Source organism: Calonectris borealis, chromosome 12 (genome assembly GCF_964195595.1).
Source record: "Calonectris borealis chromosome 12, bCalBor7.hap1.2, whole genome shotgun sequence".
Classification (NCBI taxonomy): Eukaryota; Metazoa; Chordata; class Aves; order Procellariiformes; family Procellariidae; genus Calonectris; species Calonectris borealis.
Genome location: NC_134323.1, coordinates 21,832,278 through 21,847,086, shown reverse-complemented (window position 1 = coordinate 21,847,086; position 14,809 = coordinate 21,832,278). Strand labels below are relative to the sequence as shown.

Here is a 14,809-nt window from a genome sequence, read left to right as displayed (position 1 = left end):
ACTTCCATAAACTAGTCTTGTCTCTTTTCTAAACCTATTCGTATTTCTGAACTCTACAACATCCTGTGCCAGGATCTCATCTCTTGCTTTGCCCTCACACTTTTGAATAGGACTTTCCCTCTAGTCTGGGGATGGCCAATATCCAGCCTTACAAGGCCTGGTGGTGGTTTGCATTGGAGCAAAGACAGATTTAAGGGAAAGCCTTGTGGGAAAACGCATAAGGCAGAGAGAAACAGGAAGGCATAGATTAACCATCAAGAGGTATGTGAATTTCACGTCTAGGAGAGGAAGCGAGGATAGTCCTTAGTGGGGGAAGAAGAGGTTTTGAAGGCAAATCTGGCAGCAAAGGGTACTCAAGCACTGTTGCTTGGGCAGTGCCTGCTGCTTCTCAGTTGTGATTGTGGCACTCTGACTTCTCCAGTTGAAGCTGAGACAATACAGACCTGTTTCTATGGTATTGGTCCCCTGAGGGACTTGGCGTGGTAGTTGACTACTGAACTTTATTCTAAACTCCTAAACCACTTTTTGTAGGAATCCTGTCTTCCTCATCTCTACCTTACCATCTAAATTTAAAGTTGAAGCTTGTTAAATATGAAGCTAGATGTTTGATTCTGAGGATTAATAAAGGTCTGAGTAGCAAAGCCGACCTGCAAGTTGCGTGTGGACCATCTAGGGACATGACTGCTCTACAGTGCCTCCCTCCCAGAGATGTTTGCTTATCCTGTTGCACCCTAAAGGCTTCCTGTGATGATTTCACTCCACTACTTCTCTTGGAAGCTGATTCCATTCTGTACTGAAAGACCTCTTTATTCCTTCTCTTCCTGTTTGTAATAATCTTTTTTTCTGTTTGCGTAACACCGTTCTATGCTCCAAGTCTGCAGTCTGTGCCATTCTTGTCCATCCACTTTTGAGTCTGGTATCATCTTATTTCACTTGCTGTTATTCTCCTGAGGACTGCCTCTCACCCTTCTTTGCTTAATTGGTGTCTAAATATACTTCAGACATAACGTTTTAAAAGCAGCCCAAGTTCTGATTCCAGGATTGCTCTATCTCACTGGAAGTTGTTGTGTACTTCTGAAAATTTTACTCACATATCAAACAGCTCTCTATTGAAGGAGTAGCAGCATGAGATCTTTAAGCATACTACCCCTATTCTAATAGCTTAACAGTGAAAGGTCAGTGGCTCAGGTTTGTCCAAAACTTGCAGTGGTCATTAATTTGGATCTAGCTATTTCACTGCTTTCTTCCATAAGAAAAAATATGGTGACATTCTTTTTAATATCTGAAGAGAGTTTGCTGAGTAACAGCTGTGACCTGTTTGTCACCTAGTTACACAGTAAGTAAAAGGGGGAAAAATGCCTTTTTATGTTGTATATTCCTTAGGATTGATTTTTTTCTCTCCAATTCATTTTATCTGAAGATATTATGAAGATTTCAAAATTGATCTGAAGACAGGTGAAGCCAACTTGACTCAGATCTACCTGCAGGTACTGTCTATTTTAATACTGCTTTCTAAGCTGCAGTGACTTTATGCTTCTTTTTTTGGAGAGATTTAGATGGCAGAGGATGATTCCGTTAAATTCATTTTTATTGTTGTTTACAGGAAGCTCTCGATTTTATTAGCAGGCAGCAGACCAGCCAGCAGCCATTCTTTTTATACTGGGCAATTGATGCTACCCACGCTCCTGTTTATGCCTCCAAACATTTCCTGGGCACTAGTCAGAGAGGACTGTAAGTCTTGTTTTTCTGGGTGTTGGTTTTGTTGGGCATTTTTTAATTAAGACCTCATGCTGCGGAAACAGAAAACCTAAGCAATGTTTATTAGACCCAAGTATATAGATCATTTGTCAAAAGTGTATGTGTATGCTGAAATATGTTAGTTAGTGAGGATTTTGCTTGGATTGTTCTTTAATAATTTTGCTATAATCTGAAATGAAGATCATGTGACTAAAATGGGGGAGAAGGGGGAGCCTAAGCTCCTTTGCCAGTTGTGTGAGTAATGAAGTGCTGTATGTGGCACAGATGATTTTTTGGAAGGCTTTTGTATGATTAGTGCCTGTTTTAAAAGCCTGTAAATCAGACCAGCAAGTAGAAAAACATGCATGAAAAACGCAATTTACAGGAGGCAAAAAGCTCTGTAGATATTGTGAGCCTTGCTTCTGAGAGTGTAGTTTCAAACCAGCATCCATAAGCAAAACTATGTTATTAGCTTCAGTCTATGGCAAAGTGGCTTTGCCTATATTTGAGAACTTTATAGCTAAATTTATATCAGTTGCTGGTCTCCGTCCAAGAGTGGCTCACATCTGAACAAATTCTGACTCTTAATACCCAAGAGCGGTTGCTCTCTGCAGGTAGGAGGCACAGGTTTTGCAGTGACAATGGAAAACTTTATTACAGTACCTGATGCACAGAAGTAGTATTTCTCTCTGCAGCACAGGTATAAATTACGTCCGCTAAAAGCATTGTGGCTGATTGCGATGCGTTATGCTGTGTGACTCTTTTTTGCTTTTCCTCTTTTGCTGCCTTTAATGTTTTGCATTACTTTTGCCTCAGATACGGGGATGCTGTGCGAGAAATTGATGATAGCATTGGAAAAATCCTACAACACCTTCAGAAGCTGGGTATCAGTGAGAATACTTTTGTGTTTTTCACCTCTGATAATGGGGCCGCTCTCATTTCAGCTCCTAAACAAGGTGAGTCTCAGATGAATGAACTGGACTGGGGTTGTGAAATCAAAGCTTAAATCTCCATGTCTAGCGGGGTAAGAGACCTATACATGGGGTTTTCCTTTATGCAGTTAGGAGAAGCCTCAAAATGTGGAGCACTTACGTTTAGAGTTACCTTACGTTCATTACTTCTGGTCCCTTTTGGAGGAGGTATCCTTGGCTAAACGGACTTTTGGTCTAATCCAGTGTGGTGGTTCACCTGTGTGCATTTCCACTTTGTGCTCCGCTGTCAGGGGGTGAATATTTTTTAATTTATTTAGGACCAGGCACAATAACTTAGCAGGATGTTTACTCTCCATCTGCCAAATGCATATTTGAGCTTTCTGAGTAATTACAGACAGTTCAAGAGTCCCTCTTTCTTTAGCTCTCATGAAAAATATCAACAAGAAAAAGTATTTTTGTTACTTCATGAGTTTTCTTTTGTTTAAATGCTTGTTTCTCTCAGAGTCATTGCAGATTGATTTTATAACCCATTCTTTTCTATTTGGAGGCAGGCTGTCTTGTGGTTATTGGACCACAGAGCAGGGAGTATCCTGAGTTCTGATTTCAGCTGAACCACTGTGTTTGACTTTGGGTGACCTGGAATCAGTCGCGAGACCTCCCTGTGTGTTCCTCAGCAAGCTTAGCTACAAGACTGGGTTAAAAACCCAGACATTCCTGCAAAGCGCTTGCTATCTCTGAGAGTGACCATTCAGGGAATGCATGATTATTTTTCTCATTCTCATATGTGCTCTGCTACTTTAAAAGGATTATGGAAAAAAAATACTATTTCTGCCTGAAAATGTCAGATTTCCTTTGGTTACAAGCAGCAGTTAACATCCTTAAAGGGAAGGAAAATGTTAACAAAGTATTTTCTGCTTGTTTGTTTGTTTGTTTGTTTTCTTTGTTTGGTTGATAGCAAGTTGTGTTTAACTGTCACTTTCTCCCTGACCTGAAAAGAGACTCCTAAAATTTCATCATAAAGGGATATTTTAAAAAAACCCAACACAACAAACAAAACAACAACAAAAAACCCCAAAACAACTCTGGACATGTTATTTGAAGAAGCATTCATGCAGAAATGAAAATTCATTTAAAACTAGCCTAAAAATTTCCTAGTTGCCAGTGTCTCTTTGAAATATGATATTGGCATATCGTGGTTTTTATGGCTTCTTTTCTCTCTCTAGGAGGAAGCAATGGTCGTTTTCTTTGTGGTAAACAAACCACCTTTGAAGGTGGCATGAGAGAACCAGCTATTGCTTGGTGGCCCGGACATATACCTGCAGGAGCGGTGAGTATCTGCTGTTAACAATTCTGATCGGTCTTAAGTGGACTGAAGTGAATGGAGTGGTTCTTGCTGTGTTCAGTGGGCTTTGGTTCAGACTTTCAACATGCCCAACGTGTCAGTCCAGACGCTTGTCTAAATAAGGAGCTGAATGCTGCCCCTAGAGAACGATGCCATTCCTGTTCATTATTGCAAATTTGCGTCTAGAGTGTCTATGATTAACACTTCTGTGAGCACCAAGCAGTCTGGTCTTTTTGTCTTCCTGCTCTATTTAATCCCTTTAGTCTTTTGGACCACAGTATTTTTAGCAGGTTACGCGTTTGAACGAATTGGAGTATAAAGACACGTTGCTAATGTGTGTCCCAGTCTAGGGCAGGAGCGTGTTGCCCACACACTCTGTGCCCTGAAGTATCAAGTGATTTGACCCTCAGGGCTCTCGCTTTGGTATTTGATAAAAGTTCCGCTCGGGGAGGTCTAGATACCAAACTATTGCTCTTTCCTGCCTGTACACAAATTCAGATATGATCACTTCAAAATAATCCTCCAGTGGCACTACCAGCCTCTCTTGTCCCAGTTCTCATTAAAGAAAGATGCAATCAATTCTTCTGCAGGCAGGGTTCACAGTAAATAATACAGATTCCCTCCCCTTTGTGAGCATCTCTCATCCCTGAAGAAAGTGATACTTCATTAACTGGGTGCTGTGCTTAAGACTACAAACTATTCATAAATAAAACATTTTTCTAAGTTGCATTCCTTTTCGGTGGTTTAATTACGTCAGGATAATGATAATTTATCGTTTATGTTTAGGAGGAAGCCAACAGATAGCTTAGATCTGCAGCTGAGGGCAGAAGGGTAGTTTGGTTTCATCATTTTTAAAGAGTTCACAAAACCTAGTAGGGATGTTTTATTATTTTTTTGATTTGAAATGAAAACAGTCTTTTTGTTTAAATTTAAACATTTCTATAAAGCCTTTAGAAGCCAAGTACAACAGCCTTGGGCTAGCATATGAGAACATGAAACTGAAGCTGACTGTTTTGTTTTCCACGTCCAAACTGAATAATGTGCTAAAAGTAAACATGCATTATAAATGGGGACAAGTAAATATGAAATTTAAAAATTCTTTCCATTGTAGTAACTCTGAGGATAATTAAGAACATGAGTAGAGAAATCACTGTGCCTGCTTATTTTCTGACTGTAACTGGCTGGTACCCCTCTCACAGGTAGTCTTTTGCACGTAGTGCAGCAGTGAAGCTTTATGTGGTGCAAAATGTTCTCAGTAGCCTGGTGTGATGCATGGCTTCCTGCTTGAGGCCACAGTTGACGCTGGTGTTTGAATTCCTGTGGACAGTCATTTCTGTGCCGAGTTAACGTGTTTGCATAGGTGGGTGGACTGACCGACGCTGTGCTATCATGAGCCCATGCATGCTCAGCGAGCTGGAGAGTGTCCTTAAGGCTTATTGGGCAGGTGTGCGCCCAAAAATCCCTTCTTCCACCACTGCTGATATCATCCTTGGCACTTAAGCATGTGCTTCACTTTAAATTCTCCCTATCCTGGGTTCCAATTCACGACGCTGCCTGCCGAATGTCTGCACGTGCAGGTGTCACGCTCCCAGATGTCCTCTTGGACTCCACTCGGGTACCTTGAGAAGCCTGTTCTGAACTCTGTCCCCAGGATGTGCTGCTTTGCTCTGAGTTAGACCCCCATACGATGCTACTGATAAGTAAATATGTGATAGCTACTTATATGTCTTTTCTGCTTGTATTCTTGCCATCGAGGCTCCAGCACTGGTACCCACAGCAGCACTGACCGCAGGTGAGAAGTTTGGCATTGCTTCTGTGTAATACAGCTCACGCTACGTTGGCCTGCAGGGCACCTATAGCTACTGCTTCATAATCGCCTCTTTCACTGGCATAGTGAGTGAAGAGACATGTGTTTGCTAGTACATTTTTGGCTTCTTTTCTGTATCTTATGGAGTCTTCAGCTCCAATATCTTCTTGACTGTGATTTTAAACTAGTCAGCCTAAGTCCTGTGTAGTCCAAGTAGCTGTAAAATGTGGGAAAACTGCTTCAAAGTCTCTCATTGCTCTTTCTTTTCAAAAGAGCTGAAGGAAACAAAGGCTTGGGAGCCCTGAACCAGGGTGGAAGCAAAGAGCCTCTCAGCCAAGCACAAAACTGAAGGGTCAACTCCTCCTTCCTGCACTGGTGCTGCTCCCAGTGCAATGATTGTTCCTTTCCAGCCGTGGATGTTTTGAGGAGCAGGCGGAGGGACAGCGACCATTTCAGCTGGCACAACTTCAGCCAGAAAAAGAGGGCTTGTGTCTCTGGCCAGTGAAATCCAGTTGTTGGGTGGAAGGCTCATCCCACTGATGGGATCTGGCAGTTTATTAATATCTTATTGATATATAGGATTGTTGTTTTTTTTTTTTTCTATTAAAGGGTACATTTGTTTGCTTAAATAAAGGGGTACCTTTTTATTTAAACAAAAGAAGTTAGGTGACAGGATTGTGAACGCTTGACAAAACATGGATAGAAGTTAGGATAATTGGTGCAGTTGGCTGATTTGCGGTTTTTGGGGGGAGAGGGATACCTCGGGAGTGCGTGTTACTTTTGGCATCAACATTCAGTTAATTCTGGGCCCCCATCAGGCATATTTATTCACGCACAAACAGCCTTTCTGCAGTTTCCTTCTCAGCTACATTTTCCAGGTGAATTCACAACAAATCAGCATTTCAACATTCCCCACATCACATCTGCCTTCTGGAAGGATCCAGCTGGAAAAAAAAAAAAAAAAAAATCATATTCTGTTGGTATTTGAATCCTCCTTCTCTCTTCCCTCACCCTCCTCCCCTTCCTCTCTCGTGCCTGCTTCCTGAAGGAGAAAAGAACATATCAACCCAAAGACAGCGTTGCAACCTTTTCTTCACTATCTCCCATGGGGCGCAAATTGAAATTGAATTAGACAGGGATATCAGGTCTGCTCGCTGTGATAACTGTAAAAGGATTTTATTTAAAAACACCCTGACATTTGTTCACCCAGTTTCAAATATTTAGCTTTCCTCCTTTCCATTCCTGGCGGGGGCGACTTTATTAATTGTCGCCTTTGATTCAGAGTTAAAGCTTGAAAGCACTGATAACAGCAGTGGTGACTATTTCTTCTAGCGATGTGGCCCACAGCAAAAGGATTTCATTTTCTTAAAGACGTTATGTGTATACTGAGAGTTTATTAAAAAGAAGGGGGGGAAGGAGGGGGGAAAAATCCGTTCTTACGTGCGTAATACCGGCTGTTTCTCACTGATATGAGCAATATCTGATCTCACTCTTTTTTAATATATTATTTATTTTCTCTGGGCTGTTGCCCTCTCTGGATTTTTCTTTTTCTTTTCATAAAAAAAAAAAAAAAAAGGAAAGGCAACTAGAATGAAAGAGCACTGTTGACAGGAGAAAATGGTAATTTTTGTATTTTTCTCTGAAAATACTTCAAAGTTTTATATAAATATTAACCTTTTTTTTTTCCCCTCTTCTTCAATGTGGTGCTGCAGAGCACAGATAAATCCAAGTGGCTGTGGCATGGGCATTTAATTTCCTTAAGAAGTTTTCTCTGCTTCATGGAAATATGTTGTCTGAGACCAGAAGCGTAATTGGATGATTAAAGAGAGTCATCTACATCTGGTTATGGTTAATAAGGGCCAGTACAAGAAGACCATGGTGGCCCCACAGGATTGTCACAAGGCGATGTGTAAATTAGGTGATATTAGAGGCACGAGTCTCAGGTCAGCGATCGCCTCTTGCTGCCTGTTATCAAAAGATTGAGGCGAGGGAATGGAGCGACAACAAGAAAAGTGACTGTTGGATTTGCCTTATAAATTGTGAGAGACCTAATTACAAAAAGTCTCAGACACCAATTTGCCTGCCTGCTCCTGACGTAGCAGTTGTCAGGGAGCAGGCGTGTGCCAGATCTCCTCTTTATTAGACTCCAAGCTCTGCATATGGTGTTCTGCTGACCCCGCAGCTCTCTGAAGGCACGCTCGGGGTAAATTAGTTGGCAGATGAGCCTGCGAGGGACTGAGCATCTTTGTCGAGATGCTGAGCACTTGTAATCCCCTTTGACTTCAGAGGGAGTGCAGCGTTCCCAACACCAGTGGCTCGTGAGGCTGTCCAGCTCTGTAACGTGTGAGCCGATGGTTTGGTTTGGGGTTTTTTTTTTTTTTGAATGCATGTGTACTGTTTATTTTTAATATCCGTCCTTTTTGAGTGCACATCTGAGACCAGAGAAGAGCCTGTGCAAGGGGATGGTCCAAGGAGCCACAGTTAATCTCGTGGACAACACAGCCAGCTTTGGTTCTCCCCAGCGGTCCACGTTTGCCAAGTGGCCCTAGGGAGAGCAAGAAGCAGGGTTACCCCATCGGAGGGCTCGGTTCTGTTTCCTTCTCCACAGCTGTGTATCAGAAGATCCCCATCCTTTTCTCCATGCAGAAAGGCAACTTCATGTATACATCTGTTTTTCGTGAGGGATTTGTGGGCTCATCTCTAGTTAGCACTGCCTACAAGGACAGGCTGAGCACGACCTCTTTCAGGCTGCCTGCTGCAGCAATGTCCATGAATAAGGCTTAACCTCCACTGCCAGAGACCTTCTGCAAGATCTGTTAATCTTGGTCAACTGATCTAACTGTTTTCCTGGGCAAGGGCTTCCATGGTCAAGCTTCCTCTTGTGCTTAGAGCTTTGCACTTTGATTTCTTCTTAAGAGTTGTGGAAGTATTCTTGCATGCAGCTTTAATACTATGTGTTCCTGCCAACACCTTTTGATGAATGAAAGCCATTAAAATTTGAAATTACTGTAATCAAGTAATGTGTTATTGTAATGTTAAACTTGTAATCAGTCCCCTGCATGTTGCTTTCTCCAGTTTCTTTTTTTTTTTTTTAAACTTGTTAATTCTTCCTTTAACTGTTCACTTTTTTCAGCCCAATCTCTTAATAAAAAGCTTAGTGTCCTAGCACAAATGGCGTTTTCCCTTCAGTTTTTTTTTCTAGAGCCAGCATCTCAGAAAAATTCATTTATCATGTTATTATTTGTTGTTGTATTTAAATAATTAGTGTCAGCTTACAGGCTGGGAGTCTGTTTGTGCATAGAGAGAGGATTCAGAGATAAAAAGTCTTCGATAGTCCCAGCATCGTAATGTTCACGCTGACATTTGCAAGGCTGCTGCTAGGGCTTGGATTTCAGTCAGAAAGTGCTTCTGTACTTACAGATGGCTTCTTGTCTCCAAACAAGTGGTACAGCTGAAAAGGCTCTTTTCATGTCGCATCTTGTGCTGGTGCATCCTTGTGCAAAACAGTCTTGCTCTTGATTTGAATGTACCTGCTTCAATTTAGTGTGTTGCTGGCTAATTAAACTCCTACAGCAGATAACTGTAGCATACCACAAGGAGGATGGGAGCAAAGATTCAGAAAGAATCAGTCAGAACAGACTTTTTAGATTTTTAAAATATAAATAATTAAGACCACAGAGATAAGTATGGCTTCCAATTAAGGAAGAAGAAAAAAAAACAAGGGGGGGGGGAAAGCTTGCACATCTCTATTGGAGCCAAACCCAGATGTTTTTCTCCCTTATTAAAATATATACTAAAAATACCACAACTTTACAGTTCTTGAATTGTTGGAAATGGTTTGCAGATGAAGTCATCGGGCTCTTTTTGTTATTATCCATCTATCCCTGTGCTTTCTGGGAACTCTCTCAGGGTATTCTGGACTCCAGAGATGACCTGGAGAGGGAACAAATCAAGGACTCTTTTTTTTTTTTTTTTCCCTTGGTTTAAATGCTGATTTTTCAATCCACAAATGACTTGGAATTTGCTAAATTAAGTTGAACTCTGTGAAAACTTGCTCCTGTAAAGTAGATGCATAGAGAGAAGTGAGAAGAAAGAGAGGAAAATGAAAAAATGAACCAAAATGCAAATTCTCCCTGGAAGTGGAGAATTATGGATCATGTCCTTTATTGTTTTAACAGGAGGTTTACTGGTGACCGCAGCACCATAAAGGGAGGTATTCTCAAAAGATGCTTAGCAGAGAAGGAGGTTCAGGAAGCAATACTTCTGCTTTGGTGGAAACCAGCCTGTTTTTTTTCACTTTTACCGAAGGTCTGTTTGCAAATGCGTTTCTGTTGATTTTTCAGGTCAGTCATCAGCTGGGCAATGTGATGGATCTCTTCACCACCAGCCTCTCCCTGGCGGGACTGCAGCCTCCCAGTGACAGACAGATTGACGGCATCGACCTTTTACCTGCCATCTTGCAGGGCAAGCTAATTGACAGGTTAGTTATGAGCCCAGAGCTCCGACCCTTGCTTCCAAACTGAAGTGATGCCAAATTTTGGTTTATTTTTTAAATCAAGTTTACAGAGATATTTTATAAACTGAGTTGATGCATCTTTGCTCCTGCTCAGTGAAGTGGGGTAGCATCAGAGCTTTTCGCTATGTGCTAATTCTCTGGTGGTGCAGGCAGAGGTGGGATTTCCTGACATGTGGCATGTTGCCATACAGTGGAGTCTGGGGACAGATGAAAATGTCAGGGGGCTAGCAGGGATCCCTGGAACAACATATGGCAATAGGGGAGATAAAAGCCTGAGAACTGTAGCTTGGGTAGGGGAGAATACATTATTTATTACTGGAAAAGCGTCCAAGAATATGCTGGGTCTTTATAGCCCCAGCTTGAGAGAGGTTGGGGGTAAAGGCTGGGCTGCTGCAGATGAACTGGAAGCCCTCCTCGTCCCAAGGTCCTGTTTCTGTGGATGCTTTTGCAAGAATAGATTTGGATTAAAGACCTGGGATCTTTATGGGCATGGAGGAGTGCTGTCAGCTATTGGGTACAGGCAGTACGATCTGACAGCAAATATCCTTGGCGCTCTTACTGGAAGGATTGGAGGACAAGAGAGGTCTTGTAGTTGTGATTTTGATGAGGAATTTGGCAGCCCGGGAAATCTGAATACAAACATATTCTTCCTCTGTGAGACAGTGAGGAAACATACACATGGAAAATATATTTGACTTCTTTTCTGTGTTGGACATAAGGCTTTTTTCCGTAAAAATGCTTTTGTGCCCATTAACACAAGAAGCGTGCATACGGTATTACCAAAGAGCTCAGCCAGTGGCTGACATGAGGCATTGCATATTCCTCAAACATAGCCTATCCCATCTTTACTTCTGAAAGTTTGTAAAGCTTCTTTGTTGTTTTAAAAGAGAATTTCATTGCAGCCACCAACCCCTTGGAACTGGTGCTGTTTGTGTTACAATAGCAGTCACTCAATGTGCATCATGGCTTTTTTCCTTCTTTTTTTTTTTCCCTTCTTTTTTTTTTTCCCCCAGATCTGACCAGGTCACAGTTTCCACAGCCCCCGAAAACTTTCCGGGAGATGCAGTTGTTGTGTTCTTTCAAGCTTAAAAAGGAAAAAGTGAATGGGGAAAAAAGAAATCGGGGATAGCAGAATTTTCAGTACAAGCTGTAATCCTCTTTCAAAGATGGAAAATATTTTTTTTTTAAAAAGCAAAAACCTAACCCCCACACCTTCAATCAAAGAGGCACATAGTAGCTTGTCAAATAGTGAGTGTTTATGGCAAGGAAAAAGGAGACTGGTGTACTTTGTGGCATATTTGTTTGGGCTTTTGTTAATGGGACTGATTTAGATCAGGTTCTGCACTTTGGCAGATCTCTCAAGCTGCCTTTATTTCACCAGCGTTGCAGGTGCATTAGGGATGCAGGAGTGGGCTCTGATGGCAGCAGCGTTTCCCCTTTGTTCACGGGCAGTTCCTGGTGACAAAGGAGAAAGGCTCATTGTTTGTGCAAGGAAACTGCAGGGGAGTGCACAATATTAAAATAGAAGAGCTCTAAGGCCAATCCTGTCATTCGGACATGGGTATTTTAATCTTACCTTGCATTTAGGAACTATTTTTTCAAGGTGGCATCACTGGAGTGAGTAGTTTTTGCCGAGTGGCATCTCTGAACAAAAGACAAAGATGTATGTACCCTACCGACAGTGATAAGCAGCTTCATGATCTCGTCCTGTCAGCAGCCTGAAACAACTGGAGAGAAGAGCTAACTAAGTCTGATGTCCTTGTGTAATGAGCTGCACCAACAAATCAAACCTCTCTCCTGCAGATAGTCCATGTCAGTAAAATTTTGTACTGTTCCCTCAAAAAACAAGAGCATGTTATTGGGGAAACCGACAGGAACATTGCTGCGATGCCCAGGGAAAAGGTAGTGCATGTACATGGGTGCAGACCAAATGCTCCGAGAGAGGTGCGTTTCTCAAATCTATTTTTAATTAGGAAAAACCTCTGGGAAAAAATTGCAGTTTTCAGTGGTATGTTTAGATGATGCAAAGGGAGATTTTGGGAAAGAAAATGAACAGGAGTTAAAAATAAAACATGTCTGGCTGCCAGGTTTTTCCATATGGAGTTTTTTTGAGATGTCATCCAGAACAGGCCAGCATCTGGTGTCCTCCCTGGCCACCCTGTCCATGTGACACTAACGGCACATAGCTTGGTGCTGCCGTAAAGAGGAGGCTATAAGCATCACATATTCTGTGAACCCCCGTGAATCCCCATTTCTCTCTTGCACACACAGACACACATGCCACTTCTGAGACACTTGGTGTTTAAATCGGCACGCTCTATAGGAAATAACAGGGTCTGATAGTTCAAGGATTAACAATCACTGGCAGCCAAGCTGTATAATGTTTCATTCTTGCGCCCTGTGAGCTCTCAACTTGATGAACACTTTAAAAAATGTTAATTGAAAACCTTGCAGTGGAGACTATTAGGAGGCAGCCTGTTTCTGACTGATAGCCGAATCGGAAGTCAGACGCCATTAAAGTGTTTGTCTCCCTTATCAGCGAGGCTGCTGCGGCGGTGGCTGCCCGGGCCTGTCGCGTTGGCGTTTCTCATGCAGCTTTGCTCTCTTTCTCAGGCCCATATTCTATTATCGTGGCAACGAGATGATGGCAGTGAGAGTCGGGCTTTACAAGGCTCACTACTGGACCTGGAGCAACTCCTGGGAGGAGTACAGCAAGGTAACAGGACACCGACCTGCACCCTCATTCATCCTCCTGGGATGAGAGAATTTTCCTGGGGGGAAATAATCCTTTAAAGCAGAGTGTTAAATTGGGGAATGTTGCTGTGCACTTGCAAGCCAGCCTTTTATTCACAGCCTCTTAAGAGTTACCAGATCTGCTGCAAAATCTAAGGGGACTGGTGTCACGGCACCGCTCTGCTGAAGTGGAGACAAGCAGAGGAAAATGAGCAAAGTCTGAGTTGTTCTGAGAAGTGCTCCCTTTAATCAGAACTTAATGCCCCTTAATATTAAGCTTCTTTCCCTGCTGAATTCTGAGCTTTCATGTGTACCCTTACAAAGTTTGAAGTCTGATGCTGAATTGATCATCTATCTCACAATTTCTAGTACAAAAGACCTGCTGCCCTGAACTATTTAAATGGAACAGGGATGGGTTTGTTGGTTTGTTTTTTTTTTTTTTGAAAGGGAAAAGGAAAGCCATAGGAACTGCACCATGGAAAGAACAGCAGTTGTTGAAAACAGTAGAGTACATGTGTTTAATCTATTATCAGCACTTTTGCGAGCCCGTATCACACTATAAGATGTTTTACATTTTATTTGCCAAATAGGCACAGCTTTTTTTCCTGGCTGATCTTCTCACAATTGGATGTTAAGCACTATTATTTTTCTTCTTCTGTATCTTTCTTGCCTCAGACTTGGGTACTAAACTCTGGGGCATTTCTTGAATGGCAGGTTCACACATGTGCCTTGCTGATTATACCTTTAGACATGAACTAAATGCATTGTGGCACAGCTCTCAGCAATTTTAACAGCAGGCTGGTATTAGGGAGGGATTGTTTGTATGATTTATTTTTTTATGTCTTTTTTTTTTTTTTTAAACTTATGGTGGGTCCTCAAGGCATCACAGGTGCAGAAATAAGTGCTGATGACATTTGTGGATATAAAAGTGCATGGTTTCTTTCATTGGGATGTCCTGGGGGTAGAAGGAAACGTCAGCTCCAAGGGAGTCATTTACATTCAGGGCTGCAAATATGTGCGTTTGTCTTTTTAAGGCTGTAATGCTCCAGCAGTCAAAGTTTCTGTTTTACACGGCGTAAGAAGGAAAGGAAAGTTGGCCCAGAAATGCACTGCACGCTCTGTCTCAAAGCTAATTCTACACAGCTAAAATGAGATAATGTATTTGTCTAGGTTAATATGCGAGTAAAACTCATATATCACATGTGGCACAGCGTGAAGAATTTTCCCTGTGTGAGAGACACTGGGAGCTTGTATGTACGTGTGTATGGGTATATGAATGGGCTTAGAGGCATGCTTTTCCCATGTGCATGGAAGATAATGTCACACGTGAGTAATTGCTCTCCATTGTAATATAAGCAGCACATACCCACACTTACATACCTAGCTGGGAAATAAACAAACATCTACGTTGATCTAAACTTATTTGTACATGTCTGAGTATGTGTGTAGCCATGATAATGGGGACCAGTTACTCATTTCAAAGGCTCTCCTACTGTGAGCAATGGCAGTTGTGCAATTAAGGAATATTTATTTCTTTCTAAGTCTTTGTTTAACTACTGTCTGATAAAAGTCAGCAATTATACTGTACATAAGAGAGATGATTAAAAATTCACTTGCTTTCCTGCAGCTTGTATCACATGTGGTTGATGTGGGTAAAATTGGAGCACATTAGTGGACAGACTAGCCATTAACAACATGCAGAGGAAGCTGAGGCTGAAATTTGTTCCAATTCTCCTCATGTC

General features: G+C 41.9%; 1 protein-coding gene across 5 annotated transcripts in view; it reads left to right on the top strand.

Moving 5' to 3' along the window:
• Positions 1-14,809, top strand: part of GALNS (galactosamine (N-acetyl)-6-sulfatase) — a 50,666-nt gene that overhangs the window by 11,835 nt on the left and 24,022 nt on the right. For all 5 annotated transcript variants that reach the window (XM_075161653.1, XM_075161654.1, XM_075161651.1 and 2 more), the window contains 6 exons: positions 1,421-1,487; positions 1,604-1,731; positions 2,554-2,693; positions 3,893-3,996; positions 10,162-10,298; positions 12,948-13,050. In XM_075161653.1, coding sequence (XP_075017754.1) covers positions 1,421-1,487; positions 1,604-1,731; positions 2,554-2,693; positions 3,893-3,996; positions 10,162-10,298; positions 12,948-13,050 — 679 coding nt within the window. The remainder of the gene's footprint in view (positions 1-1,420; positions 1,488-1,603; positions 1,732-2,553; positions 2,694-3,892; positions 3,997-10,161; positions 10,299-12,947; positions 13,051-14,809) is intronic.